Genomic DNA, 26536 nt, shown 5'->3' on the forward strand with positions numbered 1-26536 from the left:
TATAATATTTATAGCTTAAAACATGAAGATGATGATGATCTCCGCTGCGTGATCAGATCGTTATTCTAATATTATTTCTGAACACAGTTGTTTCGCCTTTTCTTTTATAACATTTTCATCTATTGTTTTTCCCTCAAGCACACCGATAATCTTTAACTGTCTAAAAATTTCTCTTTTTATTTCTCTATCCTCACAATCTTTAGATAAAACAGCATATTTAGGTATCAATGTATTTCATCAACTTTCATATTTAAAATGAAGGGGAAAAAATGAAAGTGTGAAGTGATTGTAGACACTGACATAGCGACGTTTAGACTAGTTCGGTGTGGGAACTTCAGCTGTCAATGATGTTAAGAGGGGAAACCAGTGAAGACGGGTCAAAAAATCCACTTTTTTGTCATAAAATATTAGTAAAACCATTGCCAAAACTTCAGTGAAAATTTCTGTTTAGTTCCGATGCTATCATAGGCGTCGGAGCCGGGGGAGCTGGGGGAGCTTGAGCTCCCCCTGGAATATTTCAGACCGGCTCAGCTCCCCCGGAAAAATTCTCGCACAGCAGCTTTCTTTCGTACATTGCTTACCTCAAACCTGATTTCAAAAATGTGATCTGCCTTTTCTAAGAATTTCCACCTAATAAGCAACAAAAGCAGAGGACAGAGGGAGTGGTCAGTGCACTTGAGTCCACCTTCACCTTTTTTCTCACTTTTTACACACCTCTTGATTCCCGGAAGAAAAATAAAAGAATTTTAGACAAGCTATCCTACCGGCTGCGGAAAAGTGGGCTTTGCCCCGCGGCCTGCAATGTCACGTTATCACAAAAAGGATAGTGAGTCAGTTTGGCATTTAAATATGAATAATATGGAAGGCGCTACAGACATAACTATAAAAAAAGGTTACTAAGGTAAGCAACTTGTTCAAATCAAATGCTTTCAACTTTCCAGAAACTTATCTTATTTTAAGATATCTGACTTCTAAAGGCACAATGTAAAGAATTTCCAGCGGAGTCCTTTGAAACTGGTTGATTAAAATAAACTTCCAAAATATAACGTGAAAGTTAAACTAAAGGACCAATTGGTCGTGTTCTTTATTCATTGCAATTACCTACATAAATAAAAACTCGGGGAGGGGGGGGGATCCCCATTTACAAACAAATTAATTAATTAATTTTTTTTTTACTCCGTCGTTTATTTCTCTCTTTTATCACTTTTTACTCCTTCATAAAAAGTTAAGCCTCGAACAAAGAAAAATCTTTAAAGACTTCCCAAAAGTCTATGTAATTACAAAACAAGAAACAGTCCTAAACTAATTCTCGAGGGAACATAAACGTACATATATTTCGGGTTTAAATTCTATGTTTCGATCAAAAGGTACCTTCAGATCGCAAAAATGCCATTGTTCGATGATCTATCGAAACCGAAAGTAATCTGTTGCCAGATAGAGACCCCCCTGTAGCGCCCGAAATAGATATTATTCAAACAAATTTTTTATTTATTTTTAATGGGAAATCAAAAGAAAAAACATAAATCGGTGGCGTACTCAGAAATTACTTTTGTAGGCGCAAATCATTGCTGTGATAAAAAACGCAATTTTTAGAACTATCTTACTGTAAAAAAATTTTAAAAAAAAATGTGCACGTTATTTTGTTTCATTTTAAACCGTCAGGGATGGATTTTTTTTCATGAAGTTATAAAACTGAAAAGATAAATATCATTCTAAAGGTACAGGAACATTTCAAATTTTTTGCTCTCCTAATTTACGTTTTTTTTGGTCACATACAGATATATTTTCATGCCGAAATTGTAACTATTCATTTATTATTTTTAATTTATTAAAAAAACTCCTACAATATTTTATAGTTTCTCTCAAAGACTTTAACTAAAATTTATCTGAACAATAAAATACATAACGAACACTTCATTTTAACACATTTCCAACGTTCTGTTTCTCCACCCTCTTGTTTCATCTTTTTCCCTTTTTCTAGTTCTCAGAAAATAAGAGTCTTCTAAATGCTACGCTGCCGAAGTCCTCCTTTTCTTTCAAAATTATTACAGACGATCGCCTAAAAATTTCGTTTTCAGGACTCGGTTCCCTGAAAATTTCCGAGAGTCCCTGAATACCTTGTTCTCCAACAACATGGGAAATTAAATAATATTCCCTTTTTGAGAATTCAATTTCAAAAAGTTGCCCGGCGACTAACCAGGGCCTGATTACGTCACAGGCCAATTAGACATCGGCCTAATTGACCTGGCCTAAGGGGAATAATTATGCATATCATTACAACTATACGAAAAAATTCCATGTATTTTTAAAAGTAATAATTTTTAAAAAAATGTCATTTTATTTAGAAAAGAACTTCCTTAAAGGAGAATTTTTATTAATTCTGCCACTAGCGAATTTATTATGCCACAATTTCTAGTGCCCCGAAGGGGATTCGTGAATGCACATGATAAATAATTTACATAGTTCTGGGGCCCCGAAAATGCATTCCGACAGGGCTAATAGAGTCTTCAGGGAGCCCTGAAATTATTGCAGGCCTAGGGCCTCACATTTTGTTATACGGGACCTGCCCCCTAACGCTGACAAATATCATCCGCAGTCGCGTTTTTTAGAAATTATAATTTCGAAAAAAATAAGGAGAATGAACTTCTGAACCTTTTCTGATAACAGCATTGAAGAGCGCTCCCTCGGACAACTTTGAAAAATTACCAGAGTAGAACCCTAGTACAGCCTTTTCCCCTGACATCATTGAAGATTGTCTACAATAGCGATTTTGGATCTTCAAATTCGAAATATTGAGAGGGAAATGTAAATCGATTTGAAAATTCGTTCGAGGACAATCCCTCGAGTCATATTACTAGTTCCACTAACGACAACAAATATGGTATATAATCCGTTTTTAAGACATTAATTTCGAAAATTTTCCAGGGAAGTTTATTCGAACCTTTTCTCCTCTTAACATTCCAAAAATCGCTTAAAAACTCGTTTTTAGAACAAGAATTTTTAAATTTTCCCTTATACGCTCTCATCTTCGAGAACTGACTGATCCCCTTTCAAAACCAAAGTTTTATCACCACATTATCTCCATATATAATGTATTTATTAAATATGATTGAAAATTTTGCTGGGAAAGAGAGAGAGAGAGAGAGAGATGGAGAGAGAAAAGCTTTGAGAAGCTAATATTTTATGGGGGAAAAATTTCAGTGCCCCCCCCCCCCTTAAATTATTTTCTGGTTATGGCATAATGTGTCTCAGCTCCCCCTACTTCCACCAAGTTCCTACGCCTCTGGATGCTATGAGCAGAGCACTTAAAGTGACTGTGGAGATTCGAAAACGTTCACAGTTTTTCTTTCATACGCACTTTTCTCGTAACAGCTTTTTTTTTTCAACTGATGGGCATTCTAGTTATAACAGTTACTGACCAATCGTTCTTAAAATTTGTGTGAGTATTCTTTATTCAATTATACTCTGTATGAACCTAACTCTTTGATGATATTTCATTAAAAAAAATTTTTAATGCAAGAAATGTGAAAGGAATGGTAGAAAAACATAACATTGTAATCAAACACCTCAAAAACATACCATTTTCCTATTTTTTTTTTGATCACAATTAGGTTTATATTCTTAGGAAATATGTTGTTTATGAAAAAGAAAAATTGTAATGATTACAGACAAAAATTGTGACTTCAGTAATGCCCACCAGCAGCAAGCTCTGATGGAGACTGCCCCATGAACCGCATCTCTTAACTCCACTAATTCTGGTGGAAATGGCTTCTAAAAATTACGAAGTGTACTTCAAAAGATGAATAAAATATCCTCCAAGTTTATAGAAATTCTGGTTATTTCTTTCCTGTTAACAAATTCACGAAAAACAACACTAAACATTTTAGGCTCCTAAACTTGCATCCCTCCTTAAAGGGAAATCCATCCACGAAACCAATTTTTGGGAGCCAATAACGAATCCGATACTTATGCACTGCTATTCCCATTTGAAAAGTTTCGCGTTGCAGGCGATGAATTACGCGTTAGCTATAAAATTCGTCACTCGTGAAACGCTCACCTTATAGCCAATTCGCTTAAGTCGAATCGCGTTGTAGCGCGTATCCACTGTAGTCATTAATCTGAGCGATGCTAAATTACTGCTTTAAAATGTAAGAAAGTCCTGAAAGAATAAATAATGATGTACAAACAACTCGTTGAAATAGAATGCCTCAAACATTTGCACAATGGGGATCATTATAAAGTTACTGAAAGCTGTTTGTTTAGAGCAGATGCTGAAACCTAACAGGTGCGTTGCGAATACAAAATCATCTCTTGCTTATTTTATACTATGTAAATATACGTATTGTAAATTATGTTTCGTTCTTTAAAGTTACTACATCAGGAAAATTGTTTTATCAAAAGGGACTATATAAGCATGACATTACATAACATAATTAATTAATTCAACAGTTACCAAAAAAAAAAAAGAAAGAAAGAATATATATTGCATTATAAAGTATTACTAAGGAAAGTGATCGCATCTGATTCTTTTAAAAGCTTGATTCTTTTAAAAGCTAGAGGTCGTTTACATTACACAAAAGTCAGCTTATTGCACAGGTTTTCAAACCGCAATAAGAAAAAAAAATCTATGAAGGAAAATTTTCGAGCGATCAGGGCGGTGCGTTCAATTGCCCTCCTTCGGATGTAAAAAACATAATGCAATTAAGAATTTTTGTTTGTATTTTGATGTTTTTTTTCCAATAAAATGCCCTCCACCTCTTCCCTTGGAAAATTTGTAAATGAAGGGCCTGCATACTCCTTAACCACACAAATTGTGTTATAATTGAAAAAAAAAATAAATAAATAAATTAAAAAAAAAAAACTAGGTAGCTATTGAAAGAGCATACTGAGACATTTTTTTTCTTTTTTGTGCATAAATTATTGCCCCTACCCCTCATCGAGAGATAAAATCGTTAAATCTGCCAAAATTTAAGAAAATAAACCAAATTTCAAGATTTGGCGAGAAAAGATGGACTGCAGAACTACGGGATTTCACCGTCTGCTTATGTGGCAAGATTCCCATCCACAAAGCATGTGAAGGTTGTCATCCATTTTTCACTGAGGACTCTCTAAATTTGGCGACTGCTGCTATTTTGGCAGACGGCAAGACCTCACATTTCGATAAAAGGGACACGAGGGCAAACAATTTATACGTCCAAAAACATGCTTTACTGCGCTGTTTCGATTGCCACTTATTCAACGTTATTTTTCATTGTTACATAATAGTATGTACAGTTTCCTGGTTAGCAGCGAAATGGGAATGATCGATGATTCCTACTTCCGGCTTTAAGCCGGTTCATTACATTTCCTTTGTAAGCACGCTCTTAATGTGCAAAGAAGTTTTGACCACACAGGAAAGTAAAAAATATAGAGGCTATTGAAGAAATAACATGCATTTTACCATATCCTAACTACTCAACCAGAAACACTATATAAAAGGGACGAGTCTCTATTGATATTCAACATTTCTATTGAGTTTCTACTTATCGAGGAGTTTTTATTCAGTTTCATGCCAATAAATACAAAAACAGTACGAAAATGTGAGTCAGTAGGTTAAAAGGAGCGAAAATGAGGGACGGGTCAAACTAACCCTGAATCAGTGAACTTACGTTCATGTATTCCTTGCTGGCATCGTTGGTGCTCATGACTCCTAGCAGAGGCAGCAATACGATGGGAAGTAGTGACGTCGCGGCAACAGGAATGGGCTCCACCACCCAATAACAGGCCATTAGCAATATTACGTAGCCACATCGAGATTCCTGAAGAAAAAAAAAGTATGAAACATTTAAGATAATTTTAATGATGCGTTTTAGACAATTTAATAACAATGAACGAGATTAATTAAACGCATTAAATGACTTTTTAACGCACACGTTTGCACTTTTTCCCCGGATTTTTTAACTTTGGCTTTCAATTGTGATATATCCGAATTGTGAGGGACCTCTATGTATCACAACATGAAATATCAACTTTCTTTAGAAAAAAAAATTAATTTGAATTTTGACCTCTTGAATTCAAATTATGTTTCTCGAAATCACGAGTGTGTGTGTGTGTATGTAGGCATGTGTGTTTATGTGTGTGTGGGGGTATGTGTGTTTATGTGTAGGGGTATGTGTATGTGTGTGTAGGCATGTGTATTTGTGTCTGTGTGCTGGCATAAGTGTGTGGGTAATTGTGTGTATGAATGTGTGGGGGGGGGGGGGGGTACGTGTATGGGCGTGTGTAGGCATATGTGTTTGTGTCTGTGTGCAGGCGTGAATGTGTGTGTATGTGTTTATGTGTGTGTATGTGTTTGTGTATGTGTGTAGGTGTTTGTATGTGTATGTGTGTGTATGTGTGTAGGTGTTTGTGTGTGTTGTGTGTGCGTGTGTGTGTGTAGTTGTGTATGTATGCGCGTGTGTGTAGGATATGGATGCAACCTGGAGACCGCTTTCGCTATAGGAGCAGCATCGTGAGGAGCCGGTCGACGGTGATGGTGCGGAGGGTGACGGTGGGAAAATAAAATGATAGCACGCCAAAAACAGTCAAGTGAAAGCAATAAGCAATCGTGGTTGCTCAACAAAAAAAAAAAAAAAAGGGCGTGTCGCAAAGACATGCGATAGAAGTGAAACTTTTGTACTGTAAGGAGGCAATTTAATTATTCATCACTCACTTCTGAATACCATAGATTGTGTTTATTATTCATTTATTTACGTAAAACAAAAAACATTACATGTGTTACTGTGTATCATCTTCTTTGTTCTTAAGAAGATAAATTATCGTTTTTGTACACATGCTATTATTGCCGCACAGAGTAATCTGACTGACAATCAAGTGGCTCAATCGGCAGAGTCCTAAGCTTCGAACCCATTGGACCCCGGATCGAGTCCCAACCAAGACGTTTCAGACTTATTCACAATAAAATTGTACATTTTACTGAAGAAATTAGATTATAAACAATGAGAACACGAACAATACTCGAAATGCGTTGGTTATACACACGTGTTTCAACGTAGGCTCTGTTTGTTACCAACAGCTGTAATCAAAGCAGCACATGCAACCATGGATAACGAAAAAAAAAGAAAGCGAGAAGAGCGCATGTGCGACTTTTCGTCACACGAAACAACGACGTCGCTTTAGTCACACAAGAGTGTACCGATCAGAATTCCAAAGCAGTCGCACAAAAAGTTTCACTTTAAAAATTTTTAATTAAAAAATAATGGTTTGTGCGTGTTACGGGTGTGACAGTACAGTCATTCATACAGCACGTACAGATCATCACTTTTCCATATTATATACATAAAAACTCCTTATGTCCGAACACATAACAGTTGGAAGCCAAAGTTAAAAATTCTGAGAATAGAGGGCGAATATATGCACAAAAGTGTCTCATTTATGCAAATAGATTGAGAAAGCAATTAATGAAGTAAACATCGGCTGAGAAAGAATCTATACTGTCTGAACACCGATGAGATGGAAAGGCAAACATCCGATTTATAAGGCAGAAAAGGACGTATGTATTAGTTTACAGGGGCGACAGTTTGTTCGTTACAGATATGTGCTTTTGCCTCTTAATTATTTAGACGCAGTTTTGTAAAAATGACAATTTGTTCACGGCAATAATTTTTTTAAATCTAAATTCTATTCGATCTATATTTTCACTACAAAAAAATAATTAATTAAAACTTTTTTAAGCATAATTTTGAGCTAGCCATTTTGCTTTTCCATTTCCGGACGAAAAGAGAATAGTTTATTTTCTGCTTGTCTTTTCCGTGGAAACTCTTTTTGTTTTCTTTCAACGCGTCATTAATAAACATTTTGATTTTGAAACTGAGCAGAAATAGAGTTAAACTCTACAGTTGGAACTAACTAAAAGAAGAGTTAACAAATTAAAACAAAACAAAAGAAAAGAAAAAAAATCTAAAATTCAAAACCGTTAAAGAATAAACACTGACCAGTTTTTATTGTAATGCAATAATTATTCTAATATAATGTTGAAAAAAACTAATTTTTCAAAAAATCATATCATCAATACTTTACTATTTTACTACTGTATAACCTTTTTTCAAATTTTTACGTGTCTTCAAGTTGTGATAAATTTTATTGCAACTTACATTTGTTGTACTAATAGCCACAACGAATTCTGGTTTAACCAATGGAACAGGACCCGCTAACATCATAACAGAAACCATCCATGTTTTTCTTTATTTTTCTTAATTCCACATTTTATGTTTTACTTTCAACTAGTTTTTTTTATTTAAACTGTGTCCCATTCCCTGTATTGTTTTATAAAGCATTGCTCTTGGCTAGAATACGAGTCTTTAGCCGTCCCTTATCAATGTTCCCCGGTACGTTAGACAGTTTTTCCAAGGAAAGGTCAGTCCTTTAAAATCCGGGATGTTTGGTAACCCTGTTGCAACTGTCATGATAAATTCGAAAATTTTCAATGCTTGAAACCGGTTAGTAAGCTTGTGATAGGTTTTATAAAAGAGTTTTCATGGTTTGAATTATCCCAGTTTGCTCATTTATTTAAGTAATTTCTTTTCAAAATGTTCAAGTACAAAAATTAAATAAATTGAAACCCATAAAAAAAAACAATTAAAACAAAATAAAATAAAGTTGAAAAACATAAAACAATGATTAAAAATTGGCAAAGAGAATCTAAAGAGCTAAAAGAATTGGTTCCTTAGCTTTAATCAGAAATCATCCCACACTCTATTCGACTTAGACGAGTTCATGTGAAAATTTAAATACGCAAATCATTGCTGTAATTTCGAATAAATCCATTCGAACGGAACATTAAGTGTCACTTCATGGCTCTTCGGTTATGTAATACAGATGGATTCTTCCGCAGAAGTTTCCATTGAATCACGCTCGGGCGATGTCACTTCGTCAAGGAGCAGTTTTAGCATGATTCGCAACAAGGACAATTCCTTGAATCGTTATTCAGTGTTCGACCAACCTTGAAAACCCCGTAATAAGTATTAAATCGGAATGCATTTTTGAGACTGATTTGCAGGCGTTAAAAGCAGGCTTAGAAAAGTTTTACATTTGTGGATTTCGAAAACGATCGGCACATATCCACAGGGTCGGATACAGAATACCATTTTAGGGGGAAGGTAATGCTAAGTAAGGACTCCCCCCCCCCCTCTTCATGAACGAACCTATGATTTTGGGCACGAAAAATTTCAGAAACTGCTTGAGTTCCAATAAAAAGCACATAATAGGCGAGAAATAGGGCCCCTAATTGACATAAACGTTACAAATTAATTGCATAAGCACTGGAAATAAGTAGTATTTCAAATATTTACTTCCAAAAGTAATTAAGGAATTGAAAAGATTACTAAAATCGTTTACATTTTATTCAGTGTTTGGACACAGTGTGGACGTATACTATTGTCAACAGTTTAGGGGGAGGGGGCATGACCAGTAGCTGATACAGACTACCATTTTAGGGGGTTCATGCTACTAAAGAATGACAATCTCCCTCCGTCCCCATGAACGAGTCTATGGTTTTAGGTACGAAAATTTTATGAAACTGTTACTGTTTCAATAAAAAGCATCAAATCAACCACGCATAAGGTCCCTTAAAGGCACAAGTGATACAAATTAATTTCATATCATACGTAATGGAAAAAAAACCGAGCTGAAGTGTGCATTACATGATTTCCTTTTACTCCAATTTAATGTCATTTTCCCATTATTGGCAATTTTGATGTGATTCAATAGTTATTTCTCTAAATATCACCAACAGAGCACAAATTGAAACCAGATTTAAAAAACAATCGCCAAATTTGTCGCCAAATCGGTGAAAAAACTTGGCGACCAAAAGACTGGCGATAAATCACCAAGTGTCCGCCAAGGTGTAACACCAATAAAGCTTACATCGAAATTAACACTGATTTTCCCCAAAAATGAGCAAAAGACCCCTTTAGAAACACCCGAATGCAACCAAAAGGGGAGGTGCACAACTAGACTCCACTAGCAGTCTACGTACCAAATTTCAACTTTCTAGGACATACCGTTCTTGAGTTATGCGACATACATACGCACATACGCATATCCGCACATTCATACATACGTACATTCAGACGTCACGAGAAAACTCGTTGTAATTAACTCGGGAATCGTCAAAATGGTTATTTCGCGTGTCTATACGTTCTTAGGCGCTTATTCACGTGTGGTGGAGTCAAAAAAAAAAAAAAAAAAAACTCAACATTCATTCGGGGGTGAGCAAAATGGAAATTAAGGTCGAGTTTTGGGGAAATTTTTTTCGCGAATACAATACTTCCTTTTTTGTAAAAGGAAGTAATAGTATTTCAAATATTATTAATGAGTTGAAAATACTGCTGAAATCGTTTCCATTTTATTCATGCAGTGTTTGAAAACTATGTGGACGGATACTCTGTTGTTGATGGTTTTGGCGGGGGAGGGGTGATCCACATGACCCTCCCCCTTGTATCCACCCCTGCGCATTACAATCGCCGTTATTTTAGCTATAACCGGATAGCGACCGTACAGTTTTTTTCAGGTAAGGTCAGTTGGGGAACATTTAAAAATGGGGTTAATGTAAATAGAATGAAACATGGGGTAAACCGAAACAAATTTTATCATCACCCTTGTGGTGATTTTTGCAACTAAACTACTGTTGAGTAAGGACTAGGCAACATAAAGAAGGCATCATATGTGGAGATTTTTGAAACTAAAGTACTGTTGAGCAAGGACTAGGCAACATAAAAAAGCCATCATGAAAGTTCGCCTGTTTCTAAACCATTGTGTAGGCATAATCATTGTGTAAAGATGACTGAAAAATGTTGTTTCATAAAATTTAGTGATCTTTTATTTTCCTATCCAGCAGCTCTACACATGTGAAATAATAGGATTCAACGAGATGCTAAAAACATTTAGTTGTCAATTTCACATTCCCTGCAATTTTTGATGTGAAATTTAGGTGTTTCCATTTACCAGATAATTTCTGCACTCTGGGATGAATGAAAAAGATTGTGGGCCTTTTATTTTACGAAAGATACGATTAATTTTTGATGAATATTACTTTTGATGTATTTTATAAAAATTTAGCGAATAAATTTTTTTTTCTTCATTTTTCTTCTTAAATGCTTTTAGATATAATGAAGAATTTGACGACCGCACCAATTTCCCAATTATCGAAATATCCCTTTTCATTCATTTACAGTGCTGGCCAAATTGTTAGACTAAAGAGTTTTTTGTTTTTGTTTTTTTGTACACTATTTGTACTAAAATACTATTTATTTTACTGCTAAAGTACAGTACATACTGTACACTGATTATTACGTTATTGTAGCATAATTTAAAGGTTGCAGGTGGCAGCACTGTCTGCTTTGTTTATCTACTTACCAGGAACATAACCTCAATCAGCTTAAACAGTTCACTAGTTCTTTTTATTAGTATGTTCTGTTACATTTAAAGTTAGTTTTAGGTAATTAGTGAGTATGTGTATGTAAGTATATATAATAGTGAGTATAAATAATTTTTTACCTCCTTTTTTAAAAAGTTAAGAAATGGTGTAAACCTTGTGAAAAGTATGCCAAAAAGACTTAAAATGCTCATCAAGAACAAGGGAATGCATACTAAATATTAGATAATTATTTCACTGTTCGTTAATGTGTCTATAGTTATGTAATCAATAAAGAATTTGCTTTTAAAACAGCCTTAGTCGAATAATTTGGCCAGCACAGTATTGGAGGATGACATACAAAACGCGAAATTGGAAAAAAAAATGTTACTGTTTTGTGTTGTTAGTACATTTTAAATTTTGTTTTTTCAGATGTGCAGTGAAAGAATGTTTTAGAGTAGGTATAAAAATGTTGGAAACATGCAAATTCATTTATGATTTCCTCAAATTTTCAGTTGTGATAATGGTCGAATTTGGACCACTGAAAAAGAATCTAGTTTTCATCGATCAGTTTTGAATAGCATAGATTGTGATTATCATTCATTTATTTACGTAAAATTATTACATATGTGTCACTGTCATTTTCTTTGTTTTACAGGAATTATCGTTTTCGTACTTTTGTTGAAATATGATTTAAACGAGACAGAAAAAACAACATGAATAAAGCAAGAATTGTCTAGAAAAATGATGGGTGTAGTTGTAATATTCGCATTGTAATCGAATTGCAAAATTCGACGTCCTATCAAGAGATCCAATAACAAAACTAGGAAGGTATAAAAAACACCTGTGGATATTTGGATTTAACACATGTGGAGCTCTTTATTCTACATGTTCCCTTTTACCCAAATAATGAAGATTCTGTCTTTGGTGAAAACGAAGTTTCACAGTTGATGAGTCAATCTTCCAGAAATGAATTTATAATACTATCTGAATTGACAAGAAAGACGAAAAATGAAACGGCAACATAAAATGAAAATGTGGCCATGTAACTAAATTAAATGTGTCTTCTGACTTTGGCCACTTGCTAGTTAAAAAAAAAAAATTAATTTCCAAATTTTCATTTACGTAAAAAGCTTCTGAAAAACCCTCATTTTCCCAAATGCCCCTAAAACCTATTAAACTACAAAGTGGAAGCTCTCCTTTTCAGGAAAAGTAATACATATACTCGATAGTACCGACAAATAGTTCACAAAAATCAAAGTTTTTAAAATTGGTTATCTTGAAAAACATTTTAAAAATTTAATTTTTTTCAAAAGGCTGCCGTAGCAAAAAAAAAAAAAAACTAAACTCACATATCCAAATGGTGCATATCGTTTGAAAAAGAAATTTGGTGTGTTTGTGCGCGCGCGCGCACGTGTGTGTGTATGTGTGGTGTGTTTACTTTCATTTAAAATTAATTGTAGTTTCTAAAATTAAAACTTTATAATTTGAAGATTCAAAATATCAGATAAAGTCTACTTTTTACCTTTATCAGCAATTCGAGCATCAATTATATGCATATTGGTTGGTCTATTTCAGTTCGTTTATAAAGTAAATATTGTTGCAAACATAGGAAATATTTGAAAATAAATTCTTGGTTTGTGTTATTCAGCTTTCCATGCATAAAAATAATAAACAATACACATACTGAACTTTCCACGCAATCAATTTACTGCATCACCTGTGACTCTTAATCCTTGTTCTTCGCTACGTTACTGTCACCCTTAAATTCATAAAATAAATTTTCACGTGAATGGGGTCGTTTCCAAAATTTTAAAAGTATTATTTTCTGAAACAGCATGCATGAAAACATAGGGTTTTACCATTTTTAAATATTTTGGCAAATTTTAATATTTTTTAACAGTAATTTTAACCGATGCGCTGATTTAATTTCATTTTTTACGCTTCTGCACATGACATCACAAGAGATGAAACGCCATTCACTGATGACATTAGCGCAGAGCGCAATGTTTAATTTGCTTCTTGATTATCATATCGTGGAAACGCGGCGCACAGCAAGCGTAAGCATTCAGAGTGCCAGTGAAGTAGCGCGCTAAAGTTCATCACTTGTAACGTCATAAAGACCATGCTTTGTTTGAAAAATCGGACATTTAAAAAAATTAATTAAAAATGAAACGTTTTGAAAAAAAAAAAGTTTTTTCATCGTTTTATGCTATTTTTTGCTCATTCTATCAACTTCAGTGCCTAGGAGTAGTACTTATGACTGACAGAAACAACCCCATTATACACTGAGAAGCTAGGGTGGATCTTTCCCTGATTTCTCAGAAACTTTTCTTCGAGTAATATAAGAATGACGTTGAGTTTTCTATTCTCATCCACCTTGGTCACGCTTTACAGATGAAAGAACCTGCATGAAGGAGGAAATATTTGCTAATCATTTTCTCATTAAGGACTAGTGCGTTCCTCGTATTTTGATCGTTGGAAAACGCTTATGTTGCCGTTTAACAGTCCTAAAGTCTACGACTACAAAATATGCAGAAAAGACTAAGAAAGGAAGTTAGGGGGAACTTTGCTGCATTTTTACATCGAACAGCTCTCACTAACTGAATGTAAAAGGATAACTTTCCGATAATTTTATCTTATAGTTAAAGTGTGTTTGTTGTTTTTTAGACGGAGTGGCGATTGCTTTTTTTGAGGAGGAGCTTTTGCTTGAGGAGTGTCAGTGTCATTTTCGAATCCAAGTTAAAACGCTTTTAATTTCTTTTTCCAACTGAGATAGAAGCTACCGATCTTGAGGCCTAAAAAAGTAGCTCTTTCTAACGTTGCAAAAAAAAAAAAAAAAAAAAAAATGTGGTGCAATTTGTTCACTTTTTATTTACGGTTTTAATGAAGAAATTAGTGAATGGAATCGAGCAAAGCTTTGAAAAATTGGAGTTAAAAACAAAAATAACTCCCATCTTAATTGAGTTAGAGAACTGGAACAAATTCTACCTGACGCAAAAAGTTTCGTTCTTTCGTTTTTTACATTAAAATATGCACGTAACTTTTCTCTGAAATATTTGGGGATTTATGTGAAAATTGTATCTTAAATAGGAATGAGAAAGGAACTACGTATCGAACTTTTTTCGAACCGGTCTCCAAACCTTTACTGTGCTAAAATAATCTAACTGAAATTTTCAGCGAAATTGACCAGATAGTTCACGAGTTTTGCGCGTTCACACAAACACCTTTTGGAGACCTTATTTCATACTATGTAGAGGTTTATGTTGCAACAAATTTTACTGCCACCGTTAATATTATCTGCGTTATTTTTCTTTTTTTTTTTGAAAAAGTTTCGTTAAAAGTTGATAAATTATTACAATTGCTATAAAAATATCTTTTTGCAATACAAAGGTATCTTCGGCTGACTAAAAAGCATAAAAGTTGAAATTTTCACGGTTTCCTTTTTCAGCAAATTGAATTATACTAATTTTCTCTCTTCGTTAGCATTCTGTAATTTGAAATATACGGTGAGTATCTTTTACACAAAGTTAGAATCAAAATATATTTTTTCCCAATGAAATATCTGAATAGAAATTGGATATTCTTGAAACAAAATGACCAAAAACAAGGATAAAACGCCTTTTTTTCCCCTTTGAGCTAAATACTCACAAAGTCTTTTCAACCATTAATAATACCTTCTGACGAAAAGAAGAAAAATTTATTTAAACCTATTAACACACTTTGTCAACTCGCATAAGGCAATTTAGAGTTATTTCGCTGACATCATAAAATTTTCGAAAATCATAGTTTTTTTTTTAAATTTATTAAATCGGTCAATTTTAGGTCGTAAAAGAGTGGATTTTTTTAAAGTTTAACATGTAAGCGTGTCAAGAATAAAATATGATTTCTAGGACTGCGGTACTTTATAAAAAGTTAGGGTTTTGTAATTTTTCCAAAAACGGATTTTTTGACCCAATTTTCATAAATTACGACTCTTTCTGTTTTTGAAGGTTTTTATCAATTGGAACGGTATGTATATCTCTAATGGTTTGAAAATTAGCTATTGGAAATCCACAAGGGTGGACAACCTGTGTATTGAATGTCTGACTAAATTTCGTTGGATTGTTTGAAATGTTTTTGAAACAAGGATGAATTCGAGGTCTACTACTCACAGAATTGCTAGTTTAGGAATTCATTACTGTATACACCTTTATACCGACGTCAACCGTCAATTTATCCCTACAGAGCCTCTACTTCGTATTCGCATTTACCGTAATTAGAGCACCACACCTTTTCTCGCATTCTTTCCTTCCTTTTTCCCTCTCCCGTTCTATGCATAAATATCGTATTCAACTTCTTTGAGAAAATATTCGGCGGGAAACTTTTAAAATTTAATTGTAATATTAATATAAAATATGATTATTATTTCTATTCAATAAAAATGTTTGTAGTTTGATTTGAAGCTTTCCTCTTTTGTTTAAATTTTACGCTAGATAAGATAGAGTTAATAGTAAACAGAATGAATTCAACTTTAAGTGCAAACAGGCACTACTATTTCTTTATTAAATTAAAAAAAAGACAGAAAATATAGTTTGAATTTCAGATCTTGAATTCAAATTATGTTTTTCGCAATCTCGAATTGCGATAGGACCCTACTCGTTGGGTTTCTTGTTTCTACTAATAACTTTATATCTCAACCATAATTTCAATTCAAGACGTCAAAATTCAAATGAATGCTAGGGGCCCTTGCTAGATGTTATATGCTGGATACTGGATGTTATGTGCTTTGCACTCTTTTCACGTAAAAAGGATTGTGTAAAGTTGAGAAAGTCGTTTATAAATAATTCGATCCCGAGACACATGGAAGCCTGCGTTATAAGCATAGAAAAATAAAATCAAAGGACGGAAGTCATTCAGCGGTCAAGTGAAAACAATAAGCAATTCATGATCACTCAAAAAAAAAAATCCTTTTGGTATTGTCGGTGTGTTTAAGTTTTATTGTTCAGCATGTTTCCCACTACCAGAGAGCAAAAGAGATATCTCATTAAAAGTAACTTCCAAAACTGGTAATAGTCAAAATGGCCCAGGGCCGTATGTAGGGGGAGGGGGATAGGCTTTATAGGGGGTAATAAGAAGTAGGCAGTTGTAATATTAAGTAAAACAGACTGTAAAACGATTTGAAACGTTGCAAAATGTATACGTATTAACTTTTTGTAGACAGTTAAGTTGGCATAGCCTCAGAATTGATGTTTCATACAACTATTAGAAGTTACTGAAAATTATTCGAATTACCTATCACATTTAAGTGTAAGGAATTGTCTTTTGAATGAGGTGTCATAATACAACTACGTGGCTTCCACAGAATTTGAGTTATAACATTTTAAAGCACTGCCGGTAGGTTAAGCAAACGTGCTTTTTAACAAATATGAAAAATTAATTATAGACGATAGATTTCTCGCTACAAAATGAGGCTGTTTCCCTCAGTCTAAAATAGTACTTTTAGTCACTGAAATTGATAGAATAAGCAAAAAGAAAAACATGGAGCCAGTTTTCCCAATAGTTCTTTTTTTTTAATCATGTCCGATTTTGGAAAAAAGGCGTGATCTTTATGACGTCAGATGTGATGTACATTGGTGAGCTGAATGTTTACGCATTGTTTAAAAAAAGATTGCCATTAAACAGTAATATCAATGGCAATCATAATGAGAATTTTGAAGGAAGGCTTTTCTGAAGCAAACATGAAATTCATTAGTATTATGAGCTATAATATTTTTATGTTTACCTAATGCCAAAATATTGCATTCTGCGCTGATGGCATCAGTGAATGGCATTTCATCACTTGTGATGTCCTGAGCAGAAGTGTAAAAAATGAAATTGAATCTGCTCATCGATTAAATTATATTGTTTTAAATACTAAAATTTGTCAAATTATTTTTAAAAAATAGTTAAAACCTCTGTTTTTAAGCATGCACTTTCAGAAAAAAAAATCTTTTAGAGTTTCAGAAACATCTCATTTGTAGAAGTATTTCCGCCAACGGCATTTACTACGTACAATCACCCCATTAAACTAGTCAAACTTCAATGTGCTGTGATTATCTGTTAAAGTTGTAGAATACATTGCTTAAAGTCAAAGTTTTAATTGTATACACTACCTATTTGAAACATAATTGCTACCTTCGTAGCTAAATTCCAGTTCATTATTCGAAAAGCAAGTTTCAATATATTCTTTTCACTGCGACTTCACATAATTCTACATATTTCGACTTTCATTACATTATTTGACTTTTATATACTTCTTTAAAATTCATTGATTGCAGCGACAACTTTCACATTGATTATTAGAATATTTTTGCAAATGTAATCTAAACCATAAATGAACAAAGTGAAGGCTAATCATTTAAACAAAATTATACGTAAATTTAAGAAGTCACAGAGAAAGATTTCTGAAAGTTTCATGAAATCTGGGATGGTCTGGTCGAAAATTTGTTTTTGGGTTGATTTGACACGGAAGGACCAATATCTGCCTCACTGCTAGCGAGACATCATTTGTAATTAGGTAGAATCTGCCGGAAAGCACCAAATAGTAAGAGGCATGGTCTCGCTAATCCAATCTATTCCAAAATGATAACAAACAACCTATTACAAATGATACAAATGATGTTTTTGCTTCAAGATCATCCGCCTTCTTTTCGTGGTCAAGCTATATCGTAATTTTGATTTCTTACACAGACACATTTGTCCTCCTGTATTTGCTCTCGAAATGTGAGAAATGTAAGAATTTTTTCTTTGTGGGAAAAAAATGTTAATGAAATTCAATCTTTGAGAGCATTTATCCTCTCTCCTACTTTTTCTTTTTTGTATCGCTCTTCGATTAAATTTACATGAAAATTTGGAATTATGTAAAAAAAAAAAGTGTTTATAAATTGCGACTTCTATATAAATCAGACATCTATATTAGAAATTAGAAAATAACTGTAAACATACAGGCATATATAATATAAATACGGATTTCACCCAAGAATGTAACACATTCTAGGAACGATAATGAAATTTCGAAAAAGATTGAGAATTTCTCAAATAATAATAATAATAATAATAATAATAATTCAAAAAACAAGTAGCAGATCATGCAAACTGCAAAATGTGTTGTTCGGTGAAAAAACAAAATACTTATTTATAATGGAAGTTTTTCATCGTTCTTTAATTTGATGAATTTGTTATGTTTATTTAATATTTTCCCACTTTTGCAGTAATTAATAAATAAATGGACGAATAAATAAAATGAAGAAATCATATTCACTAAGTAGTTTTTTAGATCTTTACATAGAAACGCGACACTGACTAACAAATTTTGTTCGGTTGTGCTGTATAAAAGAAATGTTAAGTAATATCATTAGGCACGTAATTGGTATTAAAAGACGCTTAATCTGTCTTTTTATTGCTTCATCTTAAGTTTTCCTTTGCATACGTTTACCTAATTTATCATAGTAATAATTTAAAATAATATGTATTATTTCCAATACATTACGCCCACTTGGTAATTTTTTTTTCATTCGTGATAAAAATAATATCGGAAATTTTTTTTTACTACTAGTTGTATTAGAAAATATTTAGCTGTTACGCCTGGCTCTGCTCGAGTTTTAAATCCAAAATATTAATTTTAGGAGAGGAACAAATAAGAAAAAGTGAAAACCAATCATAGACACCCATTCCCCCCCCCCCCCCTCTCTCCGACCATACACAAGACAACTATTGATTTCACTCAGGCCGCAGCTTCAAAACTAATGAGTGTTGTAAATGCATCGTTCTTTCGTAATACAACTTAATGTGTGTAACAAAAAAAAAAGATAGTAAATCAAATCTGCAATTTCTTGCGGAAAGCAAAAAAAAAGTGCTCCTTTAGTGTGCGTTTGCACGAAAAGCATGAAGTAAAAAGTAATGTGATATTACATAAAATACATCGCTAAGCTCAGTCATTCCATCCGAGCCTCCAGCTCAGTTACTTCCTATTTCGGGCTGATTGAGGGCTAAAAAGCACGAAACTGCAGTCCTCGGATAGAATGACTGAGTTGGCGGTGCATTTTATGTATTTCTGCCTTAGCCCTGGCTTAGGGCAGTAACTTACTGTATTGCGATATTATTTGGCGCGATATCGTGACCACTGATTTGATTTGACGCAGAATGACAAATGGCGCAATTTCAATGAAAAATTAAAAAGAAAGAAGTCGCAGTACACAAAAAAACATTTAAGGAAATTCAACATTTAATAGCTAAAATTCTTTAGATCATTAAACCCGTTTGTTTCAAAACTGAAAACGAAACCTTCAAACAGTGCTTATTAGGCATTCTTACTCGTGTATCTCACTAAATCTATAATGGTTTCTCATTCTTCGTAATGGCTAGAGGACATTGAGAAACTCCATTTCTGAAAATTATTTTCGCGTTAGTCAACTTTTCAATATAATTAAAAATTAATCAAACTGCGCGCAGAATGGGTGTTCAAAAACAGCACTTCTGGGCATGACGTCACTAATGATGAAAGCTACAATAACATACTCAGGGCTGGATTTACCTATCAACTGAAAAAGTTATAGCTTAGGACCTTCACTTTGTTGGGGGCCCCGGCTTCAGAAAAAATTGCATGGTTCGTTACTAAAAAATATAAAGGACTTGAAAAAATAAATTTTATTTTCAAGTGTTTGAAAATTTAAGAAGATGTAGTTAAAAATGTTGAATTTTTAAATTTCTAACGTATGCGAGGGGGAGGGAGAGCAAGGCCAAAATGTGCCAGATTGTGTTTGTTGGTGGGTCGGAGGGATTAATAAAAATCTAATACATTAAAAGTCGATGTGAACAAGCGACCATGAGTTTTTTTTCCTCCCTCTATCGATAGGGTTCTTAGTACTTTTCTTGCTTTGATGAGCATGTGAAAACCGCTCTGTTTTCAAAACATTTTATCTAAATACAGAAACATTTTCGCAAGTTGATTTTTTTACGACGGCAAATACACATATGAATGTATATAGAGTACCCTCAAATTGGTTTTTCATTCAAAATAATTGATACTTGATGCAAAACGTAATATAATTTTCCTGCAAACCGCGAAAAGTTAATATTTTTCTCCGCGCATGATTGTGAATTAAATAATGGGCTTATTTTTCGAAAATTGGTCTTAAATTACAGTTAATTGTCACAGTAAGATGTTATAACACCCTTTTTTAAAACTCATAAAGTGGTAAATATTTTTATAGCATTAAATATTTAAATTTCAGGGTGGCGACAGATCAGGGAAATCAGGGAGATCAGGGAAAAGTCAGGGAACTTTATTAATAAGGGAAAAATCAGGGAAATATCAGGGAATTTTGAAAAAATAACAAAAAATCAGGGAAAATTGATTTTATGAAGAAATTTTTTTTTTTTTTTTTTTTTTGCTTTACAAAATTAAGTACTCTAAATTCCCTACGCATTTTCCGGCAATTAACTGCTCAAAAAAAAGTAAAATTAATGAGGTGCGATTATACACTGCCGCATATTTGTGCATCTTTTTTCCTCAACGTCAAAGTATTGAATCTTACTTATTAACCACAGGATAAACTTCCTAAGGTTGCTTCTGTGTCTGTTAGGCTGTTTATTTTACCTAGCTTCAAATTTCCTTTTACGCTTTCAATGCTACGTAAAATAAACAACCATGCAGGCACAGAGGAAGCCTTCATTAATGCCTTAGCTCCTTTGCCTTTATTCCATTGTCTCGAAGTAATTAAGTACTGTAATCACGATTTCAAGAAGAAATCTTTGGTTTTTGAATTAATACTATAAAAGATTAAAAGTTATTACTTCTTCGCGTTTTTAATTTAATTGCTAAAATTGAACTTTGAATAAAAAAACTTTGTTTTTTGCCGTTATACTATTTGTTGTCACCGCAGATTATAAAGGTTTTCTTTTCTTCAGATTTAAGTAATTCTTTAATTTTATAACCAAGTTTTTTCTATACATATATATTTTGAAATCAACTAATTGCTTTTTTTTCTTTTTTTTTTCTTGCATTTCGAAGTTGTTTGTTACAAAAGCAATCTAATTTTTTTTTTTTTTTTGTTACATACTAAAATCATTTAAAATAGAGTTAACTTGTGTACTTAAGAAAATATCTTTATTTTTTATTGTTAAAATGCTGTATTCATTCATTAAAACCTATGTTCTTGATTAGAGAAAAGTTCCCTATGAATGGATGTCAAATGGTTTCATCTGTTTTGCATAAATATGTCAATTAGTTATATAAGAATAACTACATTACTTCTATTCTTTCACTATTACTTGTTATTCTTGCAACAATTATTATACTGTTTGAAAACTTAGTTCAAAATAATTTCAATTACTTTTTAGTTCTATCATAAATACACGTATGTTTTTAAGAGTAATTTTAATAGTTTCTTAAAATTCCTGTGTTAAGTGGTTTCTGGAAGGAAAATACTTTTTTTTTTAAATTTTTATAATCTTTCCATAGTATAAAAATTTAATATACTGTTTTGTAGGTCCCCCCCCCCAAAAAAAAAACTGTCTCGTTTTTTTTTTTTTTTTTTTCTGCCATTTTATTAAAAAAGTAGCTTTTTTTCAAAATATATCTTTAGTTCAACAACTTTACACAACTTAAAACGTTCAAAATACTGCATTTTATACAAACATACAATGGATTTCAAGTAGAGCAAAGAAAGAAAACCATTATCATTGGTAACGTAAATCAGGGAAATTTGGTGAACTTAATCAGGGAAATCAGGGAAAAGTCAGGGAACTTTTTTTCACAGTTCCTGTCGCCACCCTGAATTTTATGTTAAAGGCATAATTGATGTAAAACTTGCCCTAAAAAAGTATTTTTCTACCAGTTTACTTTAATTGATGTACAAGCCCTAGAATAGGTCTCACAAAATATGTACCCAACATTTTAGAGCGAAAGAACAATATTTTTTTTAATAAGATGCAAGTAATCAGAAATTTTTTGTTTTGTGAAAAACGCGTTTCAAGTTAAAACTCGCAAAGGTTCCAAGTGTAAACAGACCCTATAGCGAATCTACTGATCGAGTAACGCTCTGACGTCATCAACAATGAATATTCTCACCTAAGGCCCCTATATATACGAGCCGGCGCATCAGCTTAAGATCAGCCTTTTTGGATCGGAGCGCGAGTTTGATTGGTTGTCTTTTCTGGCGGTTGTTCGCATTTGGTGATTGTTCAATGCGAGCGATTATTAGCGGCACGTGAATTGTTTACTAAATAAAGTATTATTTTCGGCAAATTTGGCGAAACCCGAAACTGTGCTGTGGTAACCCTAGCAGTGCAATAATGAAAAATCCGATCCAAAATGGCTAAACTTAAGCTGATGCGTCGGCCTGTCTATATAGCGGCTCTATTCTCACCATAGCATAATAATTTGATTCAACAAGCAGAGAATGCTTTATTTTGACAAGGCTGAACTCGATCCGGTAACTTAACTGTTTTACTGGTAAGACTGCCATTTCAAGGGAATGAAGAAACGAAAAAGTGGTCAGCAATGAACGCTACCTACTGGAGTTTAGGGTTAATCGACTGGAGTTAGGGTTAAAATTTCAACTATCAAAATACAGTAGACCCTCATTTTACGCGGGTTTATTTTATGTGGATTTGGTGATATGCGTTTTAAGATTTGGCACCATTATTTTGTTTTACGTGGATGAGTTTTGATTTTACGCGGATGCAGCATTGCAAACAGATAAAGACAACTGCAAACTCTTTTAAAACTCAAACTCCTAAGGTTGCATATAACGCGTAATAAACTGTATTTTGGAGTGCTAATAAACGAGTTTGGGCGACCCGAGACATTTTCTCCGGAGACAGAGTTATTTCCAGAATTAAAGTTATTAAACTCATACAATGCAGAGCTCACTGGAAGAAAAGTTTTCAGAAGGGACATGAGAGAACTAAACCAACGAGGATACCGACATCGATGACACACAACCAAAAGCTCTTACGCTGAAATTTTTGAGTTATTCCTTGACAATGACAGACGATCTTTCTGATTTGTAAGTGAAGGAAGATCCCGTCATGGAAATGACGCGAGTAATCATAGAAGCTTTAATGCTCCATAAAGAACAACAGAGAAATATAATTAATGACTGCCAAAAGAATATTATATCCATCTCTTTTTTATAAGCACTAAGTTAATCCATGTTTTCATTACACACGTTGTGCATATGTGTCGGAATATAAGTGCACATTAGACTTATTATATATATTTTTCTATCACTAGAATGAAGTACTCTTTTCATTGTTGGAACTTAACCCTACTTTAACGCAAGTCATAATTTATAAAAGTAAAAAATTTTTGGGAGAAAAAAGAAGAAAGACCCCCTGAGCGATCCCCGAATATTTTTACCGGTCTGTGGATCACAAAAGGTTGAGAAACGCCGGGACAGTGTTGCCAACTTATTTTCTGAAACAAAAAGTAGAAAACTGATACTATAACTTTGGCAGCAGAATGGAACATTGCGTTCTTCAGTTTCTATGGAAAAAATATCTAAAAGTCCTAATGGTGCAAAATTTCCCCATATGGCTCAAAGTTGACCAAAATGGCTGTATGAATTATCCAATAGACCTGTTTATATATAATAAAATAAAAAAAACCTAACGCTAAAATTTAAAAGAACATTTCATTTTACATGGAAAAGCTAAAAATGATGTTTTTAACCCCAAAGCAAAAAGGTATGAGGTTATAAATTTCAGTTGTTTGTACATCTGTGTGTCTTCTGTCTGTGATACCATAGCTCCAAACCAGACAAACCGATTTTGATCATTTATATATTTATTGTTTTAAAGGTCACTTGATGGGGAGTATTCTTAGCTTGTAGGGCTTTGATTACCGGAGATATTAATTAAAAACCAAATTAGTAATCTTTCGCAATTTCAGAAGTGAAAACTTACCCTCACATTTAAAGTATTGGTACCAATAAAAAAATAAAAAAAACGAGTTTTCCTGCGTATGATGGAATTTGTTTGGAATTTCCAAGCTGCAAAGAACAGGAATTATAACATTTAAAATAAATTTGAAATACAATTCCAAGCCTCACACGATTGGTAATAATTTAATTGTTGGCAGATAAAGACAAAGCTCAATGATTTAAAATATTTATCTGCTGCCATTTACTGTTTGTTTGTTAACAAATAACATATTCTTGTTTTAGCATATAGACTAGGTATTTAAAAGGATTTTCAGTTTTCTCTCTAGATTCTGCTTTTGCGATTAGCAAAACTTTGCAGTTATTTTTTGTCTTTTTCTGAGTTTTCAAATGTTATCTGGAAGAAAACTGAAATACATTTAAATTTTACACATTTGGCCTGCAGATTTATCTGAATATGATTTGCGACCTGTTTTTATTTTAAAAACTTTTAATTTTAGGTTAATTTTGTTTAATAAAATCTCAGGCTAAATTGTTCGTACTAGAAAACAGGATAAAAAGTGAAATTGGGAGAAGTTTTCTTAAATATCAAAAGAAAAGAAAAACTTACTTTGGTTCCGGATGCAAGGGGTAACGGCAGTAATATAAAAGGTACAAGAAATCCAAAAATATATTTCCACACTCGTATGCGACTTGAAGTCAGATGATTGGAACCGCTATCACTCACCATATTCGTACCTGCCGCGAAAAGTTATTAAACTGCAAGATGCGTTTCCACGCTTCTTTTTGAGGCCATGTGGAAATGGAAATAACGTGAGAGGGCGCTGCGGAATGCCGCTGGAAAAATCATTGACGTAAAACCCTGTTGAGTTTTGCCCCCCTTTCTTCCTGAACTTCTGTCGAAGTAAATGAGGAAACGAATTTACAGAGTTGATGTCGATGCGTTGCACAAATTGCGAGAAATGAATGCAGGATTTAAATGAAACTTGTTCTAGTTATATTTTCATTGTGTAATGTTAGTTAGAGAAGAAAAAAGTTTGTTTATAACTTGAAACGGGGAAGAAAAAAAAAGCATTTGATTTATGACTGATAGAAAACAAATTTGTGTTTTCATTTGGAAAATTGTCTAGTAGAAGGATCAGCCGCTCTTTCTCTCTCTCTCTTTTTATTTGAAAAAAATTACATTACTTATAACCTTTAGGAACGGCAGATGAAGAGATATATAGTTACAGTGAAACCTGTGTATAACGATACTGCCTATAACAACATTTTTTTTTTTTTTTTTTTGGCCCCAGCAAAATGTTAGCATGAATAATCAAACTGTCTATAACGATAAATTGTCTATTACGATATTTTTTTAAGTCCCAACAGTATCGTTGTAGACAGGTTTCACTGTATTTCGTACTTATTTTAGCATTCACTAGGCCCGTGATTCCGAATTTTTCACAAGGGAGGGGGGAGGGGAGAGAAAGAGAAGAAAGGGCGAAGGATAGAAACTCAATGTAGATTGCACTGCAAAACAGCATCAACCACGTCTACTTGAATGAAAATACATTAATTTCTCAAAGTCGGGAGGGGGATGCACTTGACTCCCCTGAATCACTTGAATGGTCCGGCATTCATTTTCGTACATTTCACTACATTCCACATCATTCACTACATTTTCGTAAAATTATTTGCAAACTGATTTCAAACACAAGTTATGTGTTTGTTGTATTTAGAAACTTACAGTAAATAATTTTGTCTCGTCCTGAACCGAGGCGGTTTGCAACCTTTTTTGACTTGCAGAACGGCACGTGTATGCAAAAAGTTGCGCAAACCGACGCGGTATTATTTTACAAAAAAAAAAAAAATATTTTCGTGCAAAAGAAATTTTACATCATTAATTCTTTTAGTATGGTTTACTTCCAGGAATGTTTAAATGTAAAGATCAGGAATCACTAAATATATATATATATTATACATAAGTAAATAAGGCTTGGTGAAAAAGCAGTGTGGAGGCTGTTAAAACGCAAAATATATCATATAAATGTAAAAATTATTATTATTATTTTTTTTTTTTTGACTAAGATTTTTTTTTTAACGTGGAAAGGTAAAAACTTCAACGATCGGGTATATTTTTCCGATCCAGTGGTTGATAATCCCTGCTTTGGATAACTTTAATAATACTTAAAAGTCTCGTTTTTTTCTTTCTTTGCTAAAGCATTCCTGTTTCCTTCTTTACAAAATTACTCGACTT

At 33.3% G+C, this 26536-nt stretch overlaps 1 protein-coding gene across 2 annotated transcripts in view; it reads right to left on the reverse strand.

Annotated features, from left to right (window-relative positions):
- LOC129219720 (Na(+)/citrate cotransporter-like) overlaps nt 1-25039 on the reverse strand; it is a 56680-nt gene extending 31641 nt beyond the window's left edge. For both annotated transcript variants that reach the window (XM_054854006.1, XM_054854007.1), the window contains exons 1-2: nt 24908-25039; nt 5649-5798 (exon numbers count right to left, since the gene is read on the reverse strand). In XM_054854006.1, the coding sequence (XP_054709981.1) occupies nt 5649-5798; nt 24908-25027 (270 nt within the window). In that variant the 5' untranslated portion in view covers nt 25028-25039. The remainder of the gene's footprint in view (nt 1-5648; nt 5799-24907) is intronic.
- Nucleotides 25040-26536: the final 1497 nt, after the last annotated feature.

This window comes from Uloborus diversus, chromosome 4, assembly GCF_026930045.1.
Source record: "Uloborus diversus isolate 005 chromosome 4, Udiv.v.3.1, whole genome shotgun sequence".
Classification (NCBI taxonomy): Eukaryota; Metazoa; Arthropoda; class Arachnida; order Araneae; family Uloboridae; genus Uloborus; species Uloborus diversus.